The 18,539-nt window shown below is 52.7% G+C and overlaps 1 protein-coding gene across 1 annotated transcript in view; it reads right to left on the bottom strand.

The window, feature by feature from the left end:
* Nucleotides 1-13,977: 13,977 nt before the first annotated feature.
* Nucleotides 13,978-18,539, bottom strand: part of CADM1 (cell adhesion molecule 1) — a gene marked incomplete at its 5' end in the record, with an annotated part of 349,313 nt that continues 344,751 nt past the window's right edge. Inside the window, 2 exons of the mRNA XM_005856899.1 lie at nucleotides 13,978-16,383; nucleotides 18,402-18,533. Coding sequence (XP_005856961.1) covers nucleotides 16,265-16,383; nucleotides 18,402-18,533 — 251 coding nt within the window. The remainder of the gene's footprint in view (nucleotides 16,384-18,401; nucleotides 18,534-18,539) is intronic.

Raw genomic sequence — 18,539 nt, 5'->3', positions numbered from 1 at the left:
AAGAGTGAGAAGAACCTAGAGCAGTGATGGCGAACCTTTTGAGCTTGGCGTGTCAGCATTTTGAAAAACCCTAACTTAACTCTGGTGCCGTGTCACATATAGAAATTTTTTGATATTTGCAACCATAGTAAAACAAAGACTTATATTTGTGATATTTATTTTATATATTTAAATGCCATTTAACAAAGAAAAATCAACCAAAAAAATGAGTTCGTGTGTCACCTCTGACCCGCGTGTCATAGGTTCGCCATCACTGTTCTAGAGTCACAGTGTCTGGGCTGAGCCCTGCCTCACCTCGGTGTTGACCAGTTGTGTGACCTGAGCCAGCAGGCTAACCGCTCCGTGTCCAGTTTTTCCCATCGGGGAGATAGTGTGCACCCCATGGGTGGGGGGGGGGGTTAACACTTAGAACAGGGCCTGGCCGGCCGCGCCTGCTCGCTACTGTGAGCTATTCTTTCATAGCAGGGTAATTGGGGTCTCTTCCTCCGACCTCAGCAGCCACCTCAAGGAACATGCTGGCGTGCGTGTGCCGGATGTGCACAAGCAGAGCGAGCCAGACAGAGATGGGGCTGGAGCCTTCCGTGTGAACAGTGTGCCTGGCACCGTGCTTCACGGGCTCATTCCATTCCGATTCACAGGTCCCGACGCCTATGTACTATTGTGCCCATTGTGCAGATGAGGAAGGCAAGGCTCAAACCATGTTAGGAAGCAGAGCCCCTGTTGCTACCTGATGCTAACGTTTAGTTTGTCATTTGCTTTAGGACAGTTGTCGGCAAACTCATTAGTCAACAGAGCCAAATATCAACAGTACAACGATTAAAATTTCTTTTGAGAGCCAAATTTTTTAAACTTAAACTATATAGGTAGGTACATTGTTATTAACTTAATTAGGGTGCTCCTAAGGCTTAGGAAGGGCCACACTGAAGGGGCCAAAGAGCCGCATGTGGCTCGAGAGCCGCAGTTTGCCGACCACGGCTTTAGGATAAAAGCCCCAATCCTGGATGAGGCCTATAAAAATCCTCTGTTACCTGGCTCTAGGCCACGTGTCCCTCCCGCCTTCACTCTTGGCTCTCCTACCTCCTGGCCCTGTTCTGCGCCCACACCAGGCACCCTCCTGCTTCAGGGCCTTTCACATGCTGATTCTTCTGCCTGGGTGTGATGTCCCTCCCTTTTAGCCCACACCATTCCTCTTCACTGCTTGGGCCTCGATTTGCACTTCTCCAGGGTAGCCCTCTTGGGATCCCCAGACTTGCGAAGGCCCCGCTAGTGTATGCTTCGACAGCACCCCCTAAGTCTCCTCATGGCACGTCTTGTAACGGTAACTGAATACTCAGCTGTGTGTTGTGGGGGGCGGGGGGTGCTTGCCTGCCTGAGTGCAGCCTGCGGGCAGGGCCCATGCCAGTCAGGAAAGGCTGGGCTCTGCAGGGCAGCAAATCCCACATCCACCCTGCGCTGCAGTTCCCTGGGGTCAGCAAAGGCCCCGCTCCACTGGTCACGCAGGGGCCGGGACGGGGGAGCTCCCGCCTCTGGGGCCACAGGGTCCGCAACTCAGTTTCCTGGGTCCTCAGCCAGGGAGGGCGGGGATGGAGGCCCGCGTGTGAGCACAGCCCTGCTGCTCAGGCCCACATTCTCTGCCCACGGCTGGGGCGGGGCATGCAGGGAGCAGGTGGGACATTTGCTCTGGGACAGGGACCTCTCCAATTTGCTCCCTCGAGTGTTCTCCATGCCCAGCACCTGGCTTGGCAGGTAGCAGGAGCCCCAGATATCTGTGGAGTGAATGAGAGGGTCAATGCAAGTTGGTCACAATCGCCAGTGAGCACAGGGCGGTGTGGCTGACTTCTGACCACACCCATTGCAAAGCCTTCATCCTTGCGCTCCACCGTGCACCCCGCGGGTTTACGGGGGGGCTCCTCTCAGTGTGGGCAGAGCAGCTCATCCTACAGGCACTTGACCCTGTTTTTCCTGGTGAAGGTGATGGAGGGTGCATGTCCTCCCATCAGCCTTGCAGTCAGCCAGTCGCTCAGCGGAGACGAGTGGCAGTTCAACACTTCCGAGCGCCCACTGTGTGCCAGGAGTGCCAGCTCGGCTGTGGGCGCAGAAGCCAGGCCAGGCGGGCAGTTTCCTCAGTGGTAATGCCTGGTTCCAGTGGAGGTGCCCTGGCTTCCTGCCAGCCCCTTCCCCCAGAGGTTAGAATCCCTAATATGGGCGGAGCCTGAAAGCCAAATTATTAACGAGCTCCAGGTGCCTCCAGCACGGAGGGTCACTGGCCTGCTGTGTGTAGGTGATGAGAGATGGTGAGGAGCGTGTCCCTCTTCTACCTGGCTGAAGGGTCTTGGTGGGAAGGGGGGTCAGTCACCGACACCTGGGAAGGGGGGTCAGTACTAACACCTGGGAAGGGGGGGTCAGTACTAACACCTGGGAAGGGGGCTCAGTCACCGACACCTGGGAAGGGTCAGTACTAATAATACCTGGGAAGGGCGGTCAGTCACCAACACCTGGGAAAGGGGGTCAGTCACCGACACCTGGGAAGGGGGGTCAGTCACTAACACCTGGGAAGGGGGGTCAGTCACTAACACCTGGGAAGGGGGGTCAGTCACTAACACCTGGGAAGGGGGGTCAGTCACTAACACCTGGGAAGGGGGGTCAGTCACTAACACCTGGGAAGGGGGGTCAGTCACTAACACCTGGGAAGGGGGGTCAGTCACTAACACCTGGGAAGGGGGGTCAGTCACTAACACCTGGGAAGGGGGGTCAGTCACTAACACCTGGGAAGGGGGGTCAGTCACTAACACCTGGGAAGGGGGGTCAGTCACTAACACCTGGGAAGGGGGGTCAGTCACTAACACCTGGGAAGGGGGGTCAGTCACTAACACCTGGGAAGGGGGGTCAGTCACTAACACCTGGGAAGGGGGGTCAGTCACTAACACCTGGGAAGGGGGGTCAGTCACTAACACCTGGGAAGGGGGGTCAGTCACTAACACCTGGGAAGGGGGGTCAGTCACTAACACCTGGGAAGGGGGGTCAGTCACTAACACCTGGGAAGGGGGGTCAGTCACTAACACCTGGGAAGGGGGGTCAGTCACTAACACCTGGGAAGGGGGGTCAGTCACTAACACCTGGGAAGGGGGGTCAGTCACTAACACCTGGGAAGGGGGGTCAGTCACTAACACCTGGGAAGGGGGGTCAGTCACTAACACCTGGGAAGGGGGGTCAGTCACTAACACCTGGGAAGGGGGGTCAGTCACTAACACCTGGGAAGGGGGGTCAGTCACTAACACCTGGGAAGGGGGGTCAGTCACTAACACCTGGGAAGGGGGGTCAGTCACTAACACCTGGGAAGGGGGGTCAGTCACTAACACCTGGGAAGGGGGGTCAGTCACTGACACCTGGGAAGGGGAGTCAGTAATAACACCTGGGAAGGGGGTCAGTCACCGACACCTGGGAAGGGAGGTCAGTCACTACACCTGGGAAGGCGGGTCGGTAACACCTCTCCTGGGGCTGGTGTTTGGTCCTTCTTGGGGTGCTGCTGCAGGGAAGGGTCTGAAGGAGGGGGTGTACCGGACAAGCTCTGAGATGCTGCAGGCCTGTGTTCTGTGACTCCATGTACGTCTCTCCCTGGCTGGGAAGTGCGGGAGACAGACAACTGGGCAGCAATCACTGCCAGGAGGTCAGGGATTGTGGAGTGGCCACTGTGCTCAGCTCCTCAGGCTCTGGGGCCTGCGGACACGTGCAAGCCGCAACCCTGACCCTGACCCTGCGAGAGGCGCAGGCAGCCGAGCGGAGCACACACCTGAGAGGGAGAGGCACGCAGCGGGCTAGACCCGAGTGCTGACTGCTGCGAGCCTGTTCAGGGGCTCAGGCGGGGCGGGAGCTGGGAGCAGGATTCCGGGAGGCTGCAGTCTGGTGATTGCGCGGCATTTTCACCTACGTGTCCGCACACCTGCTGTGAGGTGGGTATTTAAGGATGAAGACACACTCAGAGACGTGCCCAATGTTGACTTTTTTAAGTGGGGATGTTGGGATGAACCCACGTCCACAGCCTGTGTTCTTCCGGGCGTTGGGGGGAGCAAGAGAGAGGGCACAGGCAAAGGCAGCCAAGTGGCCCTGCCTGGCCCCTGGAGGGTTCTGGCAAGATGAATGGGCAGCAGCAGCCGCGGGGATGCATACCCGCTCCTTAGGCCCGGGAGCCTGCTGACGCCAGCACAACTGCAGTCCCTTCTAAGGATGGGGCCGGCGGTGAGACGCGTGTGAAATTGCTAGCGTGGCCGTCGAGGAGTGTTGGTGGGGAGTGGCCGGGGCCCAGATAGAGAGTGTGCAAGAGCAGAGCTACCGGGACCCCAGAGGTGCTGGGCCTCCGCCACCTGTCTCCAGGCCACCGCGGGCCATAATGCATCTTTGTGTGAATTAAAGATGCTATGCCTTCCTCCAAGATGCCACTGGGCACCAGGGCACCGGGCTTGGCTAGCAGAGAGTAAGTAGGCTCCTGGTCCCTGTGCACCCCCTAGATCTGACACTCTGGTCAAGTGAACCATCTGGACAACTGTGTCCGGTAGCCTTGCCTCTCGGCACCCCCCCACACACACACACACACACACACACTCACTCACTCACCTGCAGACCAACACCCTCCCCTGCCAGGAAGCCCACTTCCCTGGGCAATGGGGAACCTTGTGACTTCCAGCTGCTTCATGGCTCCTTCCTATCCTTGCCAGCAGGGTTTCTAACTAAATCTCTTCTAAGAGGGGCTGCTGGCTGGGCTGGAAGCAGCTATGAGAATAAAACCCACAAGGTCAGAAGGAGCAGAACAGGAAGCAGCGATGCTGTGTCTGACTGGAAGGCGAGAGCAAGGAAAGAGATAGTGCAGAGAGGCCCTGGCATGGGCAGCGGGCTCTGGAGGCTCCCCTCCTTCATCACACTGCGAACGTGGGATACAAAGCTCAAGTCTTTATTGCAAAAAGCAAAAGAAAAAAAAGTGGCAGCAGCAGAAGGGTGTGAGGCAGTGAGGGGAGAGGAGCGAGCTGCTGAAATCAATACCGGCCAGGACAAGCATTATCCCATGTGGAACACCTCAAGCCTCTGCCTAGAAAATGTGATTGGATCTTCAGAAAAACCTATTAGTGTGTTGTCAGGACCTTCTGGTGATAACTGACCGGCGCTCCCAATCGATGCTTCGCACTTGTGGAGCTCCAGAGTTTTTAACAGCATAATTGTTTTTTTAATAACAGGCTGGCTCGCCCACTCCAGCAAGCGGGGAGTCCAAGTCAGACGCCAGCGTAAAATACAGAGGAGCGAGGCGCCCAGCCACTTCTTCCTAATCGCACAATTACTTCGGGGAGCAGCAGGATGGGGGGCGGGGTGGGGAGGCTTTCTCGGCGAAGCCCGGTTGTTAGGGAGAAGTCACAGAAGTAATCACACAAGTCAAAATTATTTACTAAATGAAATCCATTCTTCACAAAGGAACCTTTATTCATTTTTTTTTTTTTTAAGAAAAAGGGCAAAAATGGGATGATCTCAGCAAGGCAAGGATACCGTAAAGCAACAGTGGAATCAGTCGTCAACTATTACAGCTTTTACATTTTCAGCTCAAGAGCTGGCAACACGTTTTATTTGGGGTCTTAAATGCACTATAACAACAGCAGCATTTTTGCTTGTTACCATGCCTTGATCTGAGATGTCAGCATACTTCACAAACAAATAACTCTAAACAATTTGGGATGGAGGCTCTTAATAGATGAAGAGCAGGCCCGGGAGGAAGCCATTTGCCCAAGGTCGTGGGACGGATCCAGGCCCAGCTGGAAGCAGTACTCTCAGTGCTGGCTCCTGGAGTCAGAGCTCATGGCCACCCGCCTACCCCTCCCACGCACCAAACACAAACACAGAGCCGGCAGCTGCCCCGGCTCCCTCCTGGACCTGGTCTGTCTGCCCAGGGTTGGGGTGCAAAACCCAGAGGAGGAGAGCGGAGAGGGCAAGAGGGTGAAAGAAAGAGCAAAGGGAAAGAGAGCGGGGTGGGGCTGTTTCAAAACCTCCGCAGGCTCTAGGACCTCTTTTGACAGAGGCTCTGTTCCGAATTACATAAAACACATTACAACCCACATAGAATGCAATTTACACGTCGTTACCAGCTTAGGTTGGTTGCAGTTTGCTGGTTGCAAACATGATGGGTTTGTAGATATTTAATTAAACATTTAATCCTTTTGTTTTATAGTTTTCTTCTCTGTATGTTGGAGCCCTTGAAATGTTTACAGCTCTTCTCTGTCCATATTGACCCTAATGGGCAAAACAACCCAGAGAGAGAGAAGAAAGGAGAGACTGGGAACAGGATGCTGACGAGGACAGCAAGAAACAGAGTCAAAACCAAACCCATCAAATGTAACCAAGCAGGCAGGGAGTTCTGGAAACTAGAGTCGCTGGTTAGAAAGAAGAAAGCAAGCAGCTTACCGCGATGTTTCCAGGAAGGGACGGGCAGCTGAGAGGCCCAGCCAACCACGGATGAAACAAAACCCTCTCTGATAATTTACTGGGCACAGGCTCAGATCCCGGCATGGCTTTGGGGACTCAGTGGGATCAGATACAGTCTCTCCTTTCAAGAAACTTACGGTTTTATTGAGGGAGACAGAAAGGCAAGCGCGCAGTTCAGGTAAGTGATAAGGACACAAATTCAGGAAAGCATGACGCTCAGGTAGGGAAAGCTCAGAGAAGCCGCCCAGGGAGGACTCTTCTGGATTCTTCAAAGGCACAGAGGTGCGAATGGAAGTGAAAAGGGCCTGGGCAGGGGTCTGAGTGGTGGGGGTCACCTGGTGAGACTGAACTGGGAGCAGACGGTGAGGATTTGGGTTCATTCTGCCCTCAGAGGTCACCAGGAGTCGTTTCCCATCAGTGGAGGGACCCTGTTTAACCCAGTGTAAGCTGGAAGTTGGGGCTGTTACATGCCTGTGGCTGGAGGCGGGGCCTGGGCAGGCGAGGGCCATGGGAGTGGCTAGGCTGGGTGGAGTTGGAGAAGCAGGGGTGGGGGTAGGACTGTGGGCAGGAACTGGGAGCCAGGCCAAGGGGAGCTGGGGGAGAGGAAGGGATCTAGAATGACTCCCAGTTTCTAGGTTGAGTGACTGATGGTGCTGTTCACGGAGAACTGGGTTGGAGCAGGTTTGAAGAAACTTCATTTGTTCAAAGCTTCGTGATCTTAAGGCAGGCGCTGTGCTGGAGGGGATGTTGTCCCACTGAGGACCTTGAACAGCCGGCAGAATCTTAGTGAGTAGAGTGGGGATGAGGAGGGTACCTGGTAGATTATGATTTCCTTTTGGGCACTCCTCGCCAAGGCAGAAACAGGACCCAGAGACCAACACCAGGAACCTACTCATTCAGCCTCAGAAGGGAGGGCCTTGCAGTCCACAGGGACCATGAGGGAACATGACCGGCACCCCTAAGGCCACGCTGAACACAGGGTGGGGCTCCTGTCTGACTCCTGTTGACGGGAGTTTATTGGACATTAGCTAATGAGAGCTCCAAGCTACCCCAGAAGCCTGCTCTCCCTGGGCAGTGATGTAATGGAACAGCTAGTGCAGTGGTGGGGCTGGACTGAGACACAAATCTGTCCATCACACCAAATTCACTGGCTCACCTGTCACCCGGAGCTGACCTCTTCCTACCGGTGGAAGTAATGAGCTAGAAATAAGTGCCACCTGAAGCCGAGCCTAAGTAAATCCGTAATCACGGACATTTCAAGCCAGAGCTTCAGACGGAGCTTTCAAGCAGATGGAGACTCTAGCATGACGTCGCCAAGATCAAGAGAAAACGCTGGTCTAACGCACATGCTGGGGAAGGGCCACGCTCTCCGTGGGGCTGGAGGCCCGTGTCCGGGCCTGGCCCTGCTCAGCATTCACGGGAGTAAACAGCCCGGAGCAAAGCGACCATGCTTCCTTCCCGGTCTTTGATGTTGGCCATGTTGGGGACGGCAGGAATGAGCCACGCGCGTCCATAAATAAACCAGGGCCTCCAAACATGTTGCTCACTGGTTCACACAAAGGCCAGGCGGGCAGCCGCTCACCTAGGCACGCTCACAGCCGGATCCGAGCGCATTGTGTGCGTTCAATCAAACCTTCAGTGGGAAACGCTGGGAGCAGAGAGCCAGCTAAGCCCAAACGATGCCTTTGCTTTTCCACCTTTTGTGGCTGCCTGGCTGGGCTCTTACGGGTTTTGTTGTCAACAAACTCCTGGCTGGCCTTTGAACACTCCCAATCATCCACAGCGACTGCCGCTTAAGACTGGCAGGATGATTGTTAAAAACAGCCCCGGCATTAATCAGAGCTTAAGAGCTTTTGGAAAATGATTCTAATTCAGAAGGGTGGCTTACAAAGAGGCTTGTCGAAAGCGAAGCAGACATCACGTTTTGAAAGGCAAAACGCCTCCTTGGTACCCACACCTGGCTGCTTCTGAAATTCAGCTGGCAGAGGCGTGTGGGGGGCACCACGCCCCCCACCAGCTCACCCATGAGCCCCCCTCCCTGCCCTGACCTGGGGCCCTCGGAAGGACTTCAGGGAGTGGCCAGTTACAAGTCTCACGGGCAGTCCTTAAAGCCAGGAAGAGGTGCCTGGGTGCCTCCTTTTCTGTCCACAGTGGGAGCGCCTCAGCCCAGGGCTAAAATAAAGCGTGTGCAGAGAGGCAGCTGCGTGGGCAAACACATGGTCAGCATTTGCAAGGAGCCAGGCAGGGCAACGCGCTAATACTTCTGCCTTTTGCCTGCCTGGCACAACAAAGGAGAATGATTTTTGCCATCAGCATTCTCCCTATCACAGAATCACTGCACAATTTAGTATGATTAATGGTTTCCATTTAGGAGAAGCTGAGAACGAAAACAGTGGGGGAGACGCAGCCACTGGGCTGCAACTGGAGTGGGAGGGCGAGAGGTGTGGCCGGGGCCTGCCTCTACTTCCCCTCCTGGCATGGCTGGGGAGGCACTCGGGGTGAAGAAACCCATGGCTTTGGACATACACTTGCAGAAACAGCTGCAACCTTGTGATGCACTGTTTGCTCTTTCATCCTCGCCTCCTCCCAAACATTTGTGACTGAGTGGCCACTCCCTCTTGGCCTGCCAAAGGCAGCTTCATTCTCAGAGGTTGCTAACTAAGGCTGGGCCGAGAGGCAGCGCGGTGATGGGGCTGCATCGCTGAGGCCAGCTGAACTAATGACACCACTTCTTGGCCTTCCCGATGGCCACACGGGGGTGCCACATAGGGAAGGACCCATCCTGGTGCTGGATGGGCGTGGCCACCTGTCTCCGGAGCCCCCGGGCTGGTGGGCCTAGGCTCGGGTCTCAGCGGTGGGCTCTCCGGGTCCTTCTCCGCTCGCTCTGCAGCTTCCTTTTCGTTCTATTCCGGCAGGCACTGCTTCTTCCAGTCTCCCAGCTGCTGGCGGTGAGTGGTGAGACAATGGCGGTCACAGCCAGAGGCGTGTGGGTGCGGAGAGAAACCAACCGGGAGAACACAGAGGAGTGAAGAGGCCCTGCGTTCTCTGAGCAATCAATCGCCTTTGTAACTAAAGGCAGAAAGGGAGGAAACTGGTGGTCTTGGCTGGGTCTAACAGGACTCAACGCCTTCTCGGTGCATTGGTGTCTCTGCAAGGAAATCTATTATTTTCCATACACTGTCTTAAGCATCTCCCGGCTACATTTCTGGCTGTGTTAGGAATCAAGCCATCAAGAGCAGCTGTGAATGGTTTACGCTTTCAGCAGCAGCAATGAGCTTTGGCAGGGAAGCAGGAGCAAAAACCCAAGGAGGACATTTCAGTTGACAGGGATGGCATGTTCCCTTCCTTGTCCAAACGATAAAAGATTCATGCTCCTAATTGCAACACTATGGCTGCCCCATCACTTTATTCTGGGAGAGGAGGTTAGAGAGAACAGGCCTAGAGAGAGGGAGAGAAAGAGAGAGAGAGAGATGGATAGTAATTTGGTCACTAGCTAACAAAGGCTGATTAGTGCGAAGACTTCCTTCCATAGCAACACTTTTTAACCGGGTCTGCGGTGTCTGGGCAAACAGCTTTCGTGGATTAGCTGAACTTGAGCCTGCCAGCATCCCGTGCAAGTCTAACGATGAAATACTCAACTACAGAGAAAACAAACCAAAAGGAGTGATAAAGTCGCACATTTCAACATTCAGCAGCCATTAAGGGATTTAAATATTTGCTTGCTATTAAAGGCTTGCATTAGGCTCTTCCAACACCAGCTCTGGGAGACTAAAATATCTATTTTGGATCAATTTCCCCCCCTAAATAAACACTAATGCAGGATAAACAGTATTAGAAGCTGCGATCGTAACATTGCTGACTTCAGGATGCACTTCCTGCTGGTGACAGCAAGTTTACGCCTGGTGGTTAATTAACCTGAGGAAGAGGACACTTAAGGAAGATGATTTAAGGCTGAAATGTGGCTGTGAGCCTGGTGGGTCTGGCGGCACCTGGAGAAGTCCTTTCCCCGGCATCACCACCCCACAGCTCAACACCTTGAAGGACTCAGATCGAGTTAAGTGGTAGTTGAGGGTGGTTGTGCATGTGGAGACCCACAGAGCCAGCGACTTGAAGTCAGGTTTTCTTTGTAGGAATGATTTCCAAATTTAAATGTGAGGCTGGAGTTGTATTTCCCAGCACTGACCACTAGGGGCAATAGGCAATTTTATGTTCACTTTGGAATGAAACATAAAAAATATAAAAATCAGAACAAATATAATTTCCTGTGTACAAAAAGAACCTGGAGGTGGAGGATTGGATTTCTGCTTTCAAGCCTTGGTTTTGGGGTGCTCACATTATCCTCGTGCCTAATATCCCGATTTGAGCACATGCTAACGTGGGTGGGGGATGTGATGTGGGTGCATTAGATCCCATGGCTCCTATCAGAGGCATATTTCACAGTTTTGAGATAAACACGGGTAAGGCGAGAAATATGGTTTCCTCTCACATGCCATGCGGCCTTCGGAAGGTCCCTCACACGTGCCAGCAATGAGGCCCCGGAGGATGACGGGACTCACCGCACGAACTCGGGGCGGGAGGCTGATTTCTTCAAGGCCAACCTGAAAGCTGCTTGTGCTGAGGACGGACTCACAGATGCCACGTCTGAGATACAGACTTGGTGACTAAGGACAAGGGAGACTCGCGCAACCAGGTGCTGCCTCGCCTCCCTGTAACCAACGCTGCTCGCTCATGTCTGTTATGTGCCCACCGCTGACTTCACATATGGCCCCCAAGGTCATTGGATGGTGGCCACCAGTCCCCTCTGCCTTCTCCTGGGCAGGGCCAGGACAGCCAAGGGCTTCCTTTGGAAATATTTCCAAACTATTCACGTGTGGCTGTGGCTACACATTTCACTCGGAAGGAATTCAGCTGCCAGCTATTCATGCCTAAGGGCTGGACCCTTGAGTCCTGGCAAGAAGGGGTGCGTATTTGCCTTGGGCAGGAGTTTATACTAAAAGAGAGCCCTACCGTAGCAGTCTGTAGCGTGGGGACCCACGGCTGCTCTGAGGTTCTGGACGACAGAATCAAAGGAACACCTCTCCGCAGTCGAGAGACGCCAATGCGCACCCCCACTTCACCTCGGGCTCCAGCTGACATGCGTGGGGAAGGCAAGCAGCCCAAACACTGGAAAACTCCCCAGAGGAAACAGGGCCATTTCCCTCCCAGACCAAAGGAAGGTCCAGGAATGCACTGAGCTCCCGCTAAGGGACTCTTCTGACGCCTTCTCCTTCACATACCCCATGGGACTCAAAGGTAAATGTCTCACCTGCCCTGTGCCTCAGGGCAGGGACTTCCTGGGTCTCTGTTAGGTTTCAGCTGAAACTCCCACCTCATGTTACAGAAGGGGGCGGGGGGTGGTGCGACACTAAACATACTGTGTGACTACAAAGGGTCTGGAATAACGACAGTGACGAATGGTGAAGAGAAAGGGTCTAAGGCAGTGGTTCTCAACCTCCCTAATGCCGCGACCCTTTAATACAGTTCCTCATGTTGTGGTGACCCCCAATTTCATTGTTACAAATTGAACATAATTAAAGCATAGTGATCAATCACAATGTTTCTAACTCTCTATCTCTCTCCCTTCCTCTCTGTAAAAAATCAATAAAATATATTTAAAAAAAACAAAAAACAAAAAACAAAAAAAAAAAGCAATATGTAATTATATATGTGTTTTCCGATGGTCTTAGGCGACCCCTGTGAAAGGGTCGTTTGACCCCCAAAGGGGTCTCGACCCACAGGTTGAGAACCGCTGGTCTAAGGCAGGTTCAGGGGCACGTGATGTGCCCACAGACCTGAGGTCTCAGCTAACAGGGTGGAGTAGGCCGGGCCCGTCTGAGTACACAGTCTCCATCTCTCCTCAGCATCCCATCCAGCAGACGGTCCACATAGCTGGATGGACAGTGCTGCCCGCGGCTCCCTGCCCGCAGCAGGGGCTGGCAGAGGCCCTGGCATCTCCACTCCTCGAGCCATGAGACTGCCCCACCTTCCATACCTCATCCCACTTCCCTTTATTTTCCCATGCAAGCCGGAGGCCGAGGGCTCACTGCCCTGGGCCCCTGCGGCTCATCCTAGTCCTCTAGACTCCTCTGAGGTCCGGCTGGGGCCCCGGCTCCTCCAGAGAGCTGCCTTCACTGACTTCCCTCCTCCAAGCCCAGCTCGGCCGGGCTCCCTGACATGCTGGCTGGCCCCAGGCTGAGGGCCACCTCCTGCTGCCAGGGGTGAGACTGACGCTGTGTTTCTTGCAGGGACTTGACACTGCACATCTGGGCAACTGGTTTTTACAGGCGGGCAAGAGGCAGGCCAGGAGGAAGGAGGCTGAAATGAGACACCCAGCCTTTGGCTTTCCTAGAGCTCACCTTGTCTCCCACGGCCTCTCCCCAGGCCCTGCCCAGAGAAGGGAAAGCAAACCCCAGGGGAGCATGGTGGGGAAAGGGCACGCCGGGCTGCTCAGACATATCCACGTTTGTCAGCTCAGCCCCGGGAGCCCAGCCATGGCTCACTCCGGCCTGCAAGGCAAGGACAGACTGGAGCTCGCAGTGCACTGGCCGGAGGTCCCCGCAGCCTAGACAGCAAGTGAGAACGATCTTCGGTGGGCGGCCAGCCAGTCCTCCGCAGCGAGTCTTTCCGTTCAAGGAGAGAACTTGAAATGAAGAAGGCAGAATGAGTTATTAAGACACAGAATCCCAAAGTAAGAGACAGGTGGAGCAGCCAACACAGGGAAACTGGGGGTGGGGGGTGGGGTGGGGGGGAGCGGGTCCACGGAGGGCGGGCCTGTCCCAGCTGGCCCGCCTCTGCATCCCACACCTGCACAAACCGCTGATCCGAGCTGCCAGGCACCTGGCCCACCTGGCCACTGAGGGGGAGGAGAGAACAAGGACAGGAAGGATGAGCGGAGGAAGCGGGAGGAATCGGATCAGAGCAACCCGCCGGCAGATTTCCCAGCACCTGCGGCTGCTCCGGTCCGCAAGGTCCTGAGGAGAAAGCCGGACCAGGGCCCGCGAAACGTCCATTAAAAAGTTCATAATGAGATTAAAGGATCACTTTGTAACATTAATTTTTTTATTAAGAAGACAGATATTTTATAGTACTTCTTTTTTTCTTTTTTTTTTCTTTTGTAAAAATGGTATACATGAACCAATACAAAATGCGAATGGGAACATATGGATATGGAGTTTCTTACACCGTAACACCGTCCATGGACACCTTAGCAACAGAACTGGCCTAGAGGGAGATAGGACGTCGGTGTGACTAAAGAACAAGCTTATTTGGCATCAATTATACATCCTTCATTATTTTATATTCCTTTAAAAAACACAAAAAACAAGTTTGTTCTTTCTTCACTCTAAAAAAAGTGACCGACCTGTACAAAGTAATACTCAACAATACATTTCAAACAGTGCACTGTATACTTAAGAAAAATACATGAACCAATATACAACTAAAGTCCAGAATTTCCTGTTTTTGCTTGGTTTTATTTTATTTTTTTTTCCAATGTGTGGGGCCTACACTTAGCGATCTACCTGAGACGGAAAACACCAATCGAAACACATGGACCTGAGACATGTCAACATTGTAAGCCATAAAGTTACATCAGGAACACTGCACTACTGTACACTTTTCAAAACAGAAAGACGGGAGGTCCCAAAACGGAGATGCCAATTCTGTGAGCGATGCTACGTTTCGTTTTTTTATTTTCCTCCAAAGAATGACTGAAAAAACCCTGTCGACAACATGCCAAGGATTCTCACCCTTTGATCTGGTCACGCTAGGTCAGGATGGGAGCTAAGGGCTCGGGAGAGAGCTGCACGTTATAAAATTCCGTGAAAAAGGGACGTTGGTTGTGGCCTTTGTCTGGGTTAGTGCCTCGGGACAGGAGAGGGAGACGGAGCTGCTCGCGGATCTCCTCTTTCGAGCCAGTCCGCTCCCAAGGGCCCCGTATTGCAAATGGTTCTATCAAAGGTTAAAATAAAGACAAGAAAAATAAACACGCTTTCAAATAACAAAGAGTTGACACTTTTCCCCCTTAAATAAATCAGCGTAAGTTTTCCACATAATGTAACAATAGTAAAAATGCACCTTGCAAAATCCAAAGTTACTCACTGAAAATGTTATATAATATATATTTATATATATATATAGATCTATCTTTTTTGATGCCATCTTTCTATGGGGACTGCGTTCTGGAGTCTGGGGCCTTACCAAGACGCCTGGTAAGAGTTTTGTCTCTATCCTTCAGGACTACTTCTAGGTTCCTAGACGCACCTGCCTTTAGAAAATGTAGAGAACTGACTCCTCCCCTTCCCCCAGGCTCCGCCCACGACGCCCTCCGGTGGCTTCTTTAGTAGCTATGCACTATGGCTGCTGTCATGCGAGGATTGGTAATTTTTTGGCAGATGGTTCTTAAGGCTGAGGAAAGAGGCCAAGGCTAGTGTATGAAAGGTAAAAAGATAAAAACACTCACATTTGAGTTTTGATTAAGTAACTGAAAAGCCCTGCATGCGGCTCCCCACCTCTGCTCTGACCTTTTGGGAACGGAGGTCCACGCAGGCCAGCGTGAGAACTGGCCTCCTTCTGGACCTCCTGCCTTTGTCGAGCCTGATCTGAAGGAAGGAAAGTTTCACACGGGTTTGAGTTGGACATCCCGGCATGACAGACATCTGTAATATACAGTACATGCAGGCCACACCCACCCCTTCCGGGCTGAGCACAAAGGGAAGACCAGTCATGCTCCCATCGCACCGCCTTGCTCGTGCCTACAAATTAGTGAGAAGTAAGGCCGACTGGGAAAGGTGGATGGAATCATTTGGAACAGAAACAACCGGAGCAGAACTATCGCTCCCCCTCCCTGTGTCCCCTCCTGTGGCAACTCACATTTGTCCGCTTACACAAAGGAACAGCCCTCCCTGTCATGTCTGTGAGGGCACTAAAAAAGGAGCTCTTTCCAGCCCAACCCTCTGGACAGTGTGGGGTAGCTACACGGAGCCGTCTACAGACACAGAAGAAAGACAGATTCCACCTCGTTGCGACACACCTCACTGGCAGATAACCCTGTACAGTAATGTAGTTCCACAGCAAACAGAACAGTTTCTGAATCACAGTCTACGTTTCTAGTCTTCACTGCTCTACGTATTTGAAACATGGGCAGCAGCAAAGAGTTCTCATTGTTTGTTCACCCAAATCTTTACAACAACAGAGAAGAATGCATATGGATACACTAAGTTCTGAACTATGAAATCTAAGCTGTGCTGGTTCTCCTTTTATGAAACTGAATTTTGAACACAAAGCAGTTACTTCAGCAACAAACAAAAAAAGTAAAAACAATAGCAAAATAAGGGGAAGGGGGGAAGATTCTAAGGAATCCCAGCAGGCAAATTCCAAAATGGGAGATTAAAAAAAAAAATCAAAACATTTTTTGAAAAATAAATGCGCACAAAGAGGAATAAAAAGGAACGCAACCAACAAACAAAAAAACAAGGCACAGAATTTTCTGCAATCTACCCAAACTAAACCCAAGCATCCAAGTTTGACTTGGTAGGAGGAAATAAAAATTAAAAAAAAAAAAACACAAAAAAAGAGGTGTCAATCAGCAGAGTGTACTTTTCAAAGAACATTTTTTTTTTATACAGCAAATCCCAAGCCTTCCAGGTCTCGCGCCTTTCCACCCATTCATAAAAAATCACACGAATGTCTCTCAAGTTCCAATATCACTGTCTCTTTATCATCTAAATAGGGCCAGCGGGACACCTCATGGAAAGGAAAGGCTGCTCTAGATGAAGTACTCTTTCTTTTCTTCGGAGTTGTTCTGTCCTCCTTCTGCATTGATTATGGCTGTGTCTGCGTCTGCTGCGTCATCGGCTCCTTTGGCTTCATGAGTGAAGTATGTACCTGCAAGATGAAGGGGTAAAGCACCGTGACTGTCTGATGGCCTCTGTGTCAAGTGGTACCGAGATGGCAACTGGCTTTGTGGCCATCATCAGCGCAGTGGAGTGCAGGCAGCAGAGGGGAGAAAACAATCGGAAGGAGAGAGCGGGGTGGGTGAGACAAATGGGGATCCGGGGTTCCAAAGGCACCACGCCGACTGAACCGCTGCGATATAATTCGGCAAATGAGACATTAGAGCAGTGATGATGACCAGGGGATGCGGCAGAGGAAGACGTGAGTGGGAGCTAAAAATGCAGAAGCTGGAGAGCTGCTGGCTAACACATACACAGTCAATGCCCGGGACCAATGACCAGATATATGCACAGACATGATTAAGGACCAAAGCAAGAAAGAGCAATTAGCCAATAGATGAATTAGGGCCCTGATGACGTCACTGCCACCTCGAGTCGTTCAGCGAACCTGGCCTCCTGTCTCTATAGTTGCTGGTGCCTCTGGGAGCGAGAATGTGCTCGCACTCGCCAGGGTGTCTGACTGGCTCCTGCTTCTGCTGCAGGTGGGTTCCAGGTGCAGAAATAGCTTGACGTTCGTCAAGGCTGGGTCTGCCTTAAGCTGCGGGCGAGTCTCTCTCACAGCAACCCTAACCGGACCCAGATTCATGGATTTGCTAACTGGCACGGCCACTTCATAGTGACAACAGACAGGACGGTACAAAGTTGGTGACACTCTTTATCACTAAGTCCCAGGAGTTTACATGGAGAAAGTATGTTATGACATAGGCCTACACTGCCTATGTCATAATCAAATAGCCCTGCTCCCACTATACACTGTCTTCATAGAAACTCTTAGGTTAAAAAAACACACAACAAAACCCATTGCTTTCAGGTTTCCCGAGTGACAAGTTTGAGAAGGCAGGCAGCCAGTGTCCCCCTGGGGCCCTCCTTCCTCTGCCTCTCCCCTCGCTCTCCCCAGCCGAGCGCAGACCTCTGCCCTGCTCTCTGGCCTGACTTCCTGGCTCAGCCTTGAGAGGCGGTGGGTTCTCGGCCAGTCTGCTTCTGGGTGTGGGCAGAGGGTGACGTATGCATAGCCCCGAGACCCCAAACAGTTTCACGCCTGAGACAGGCACTTTGTATCCTGAAGGCAGTTGTCAAGGACCTTGGACTTCCATTGCTGAGCTTAAGGGAACCTCTCCAAACGCAAGTTCTACAAGCGAGTGGTATGCAAGCGCTTAAGAGTCCATCTATCGGAAGCCCCGCAAGCTCATTGCACAGCACCGAGAAAAACAGCTGAGAGACAAGGGCGGACGAAGAGGAGGAAGAATAAATTACCCAGGGAGAGGGGGGTCAGAGCAGCGGGGCAGGAGGAAAGCGCTGGAAAAGGGGAGGCCCATCCAGACTGCACAGCCGGTAAGTGTGTGATTCATGGCAATTTGCATCAATTGCACTGATAATCTAAAAGATACATATTTATGTGGCTTTCCAGGCACACCAAACCAAGGAGGTGTTCTGGCCACTGTGGGCAGGCTACCTGAGCCTGGGGCAGGCACACAGCTGGTCCACCCGCCCCCCGGAAGCTGTAGGTCACGGGCGTTCTCTCTCCATGTCGGTGTGGTTCACCCCCACCTCACACACCAGCCCCGACTATGGTTTTCCCTCTGTCCCCAATTATGGATTGTAGAGTAACAATCTATAAAGCTGTATATTTAGAGAAAACCCAAATCAAGGAGTGCTTGCTACTCATCAACTCTCCGAGTCCTAATCAGCAGCTGCTACATTTTCTTTCTTTCCCTCTCCGTTTCAGGAATCAAAGAGGCCATGCGGCCACATAACCCAGACTGCCTATCCAGGACAACCTTGCCAAGTCCCCGGATGTGGGCGGTGGGGCACGAGGCCCCGCCTGGCCAGGCACCTGCTTCTAGATGAAGTACTCTTTCTTTTCTTCGGAGTTGTTCTCTCCTCCTTCTGCATTGATTATGGCTGTGTCTGCATCATCGGCTCCTTTGGCTTCATGAGTGAAGTATGAACCTTTGTGTCTGGCAAAGTAGCGCCCCAGAATGATGAGCAAGCACAGCATGGCGAACACCACCACGGCCACGACGCCGCCAATCACGGCGTGGTCCACTGCCCGGATGGAGCCTTCTTCACCTGCTCGGGAGTCTGTGG

This window comes from Myotis brandtii, unplaced genomic scaffold (assembly GCF_000412655.1).
Source record: "Myotis brandtii unplaced genomic scaffold, ASM41265v1 scaffold105, whole genome shotgun sequence".
Lineage (NCBI taxonomy): Eukaryota > Metazoa > Chordata > Mammalia > Chiroptera > Vespertilionidae > Myotis > Myotis brandtii.
This window is presented reverse-complemented; position numbering and strand designations above follow the sequence as displayed.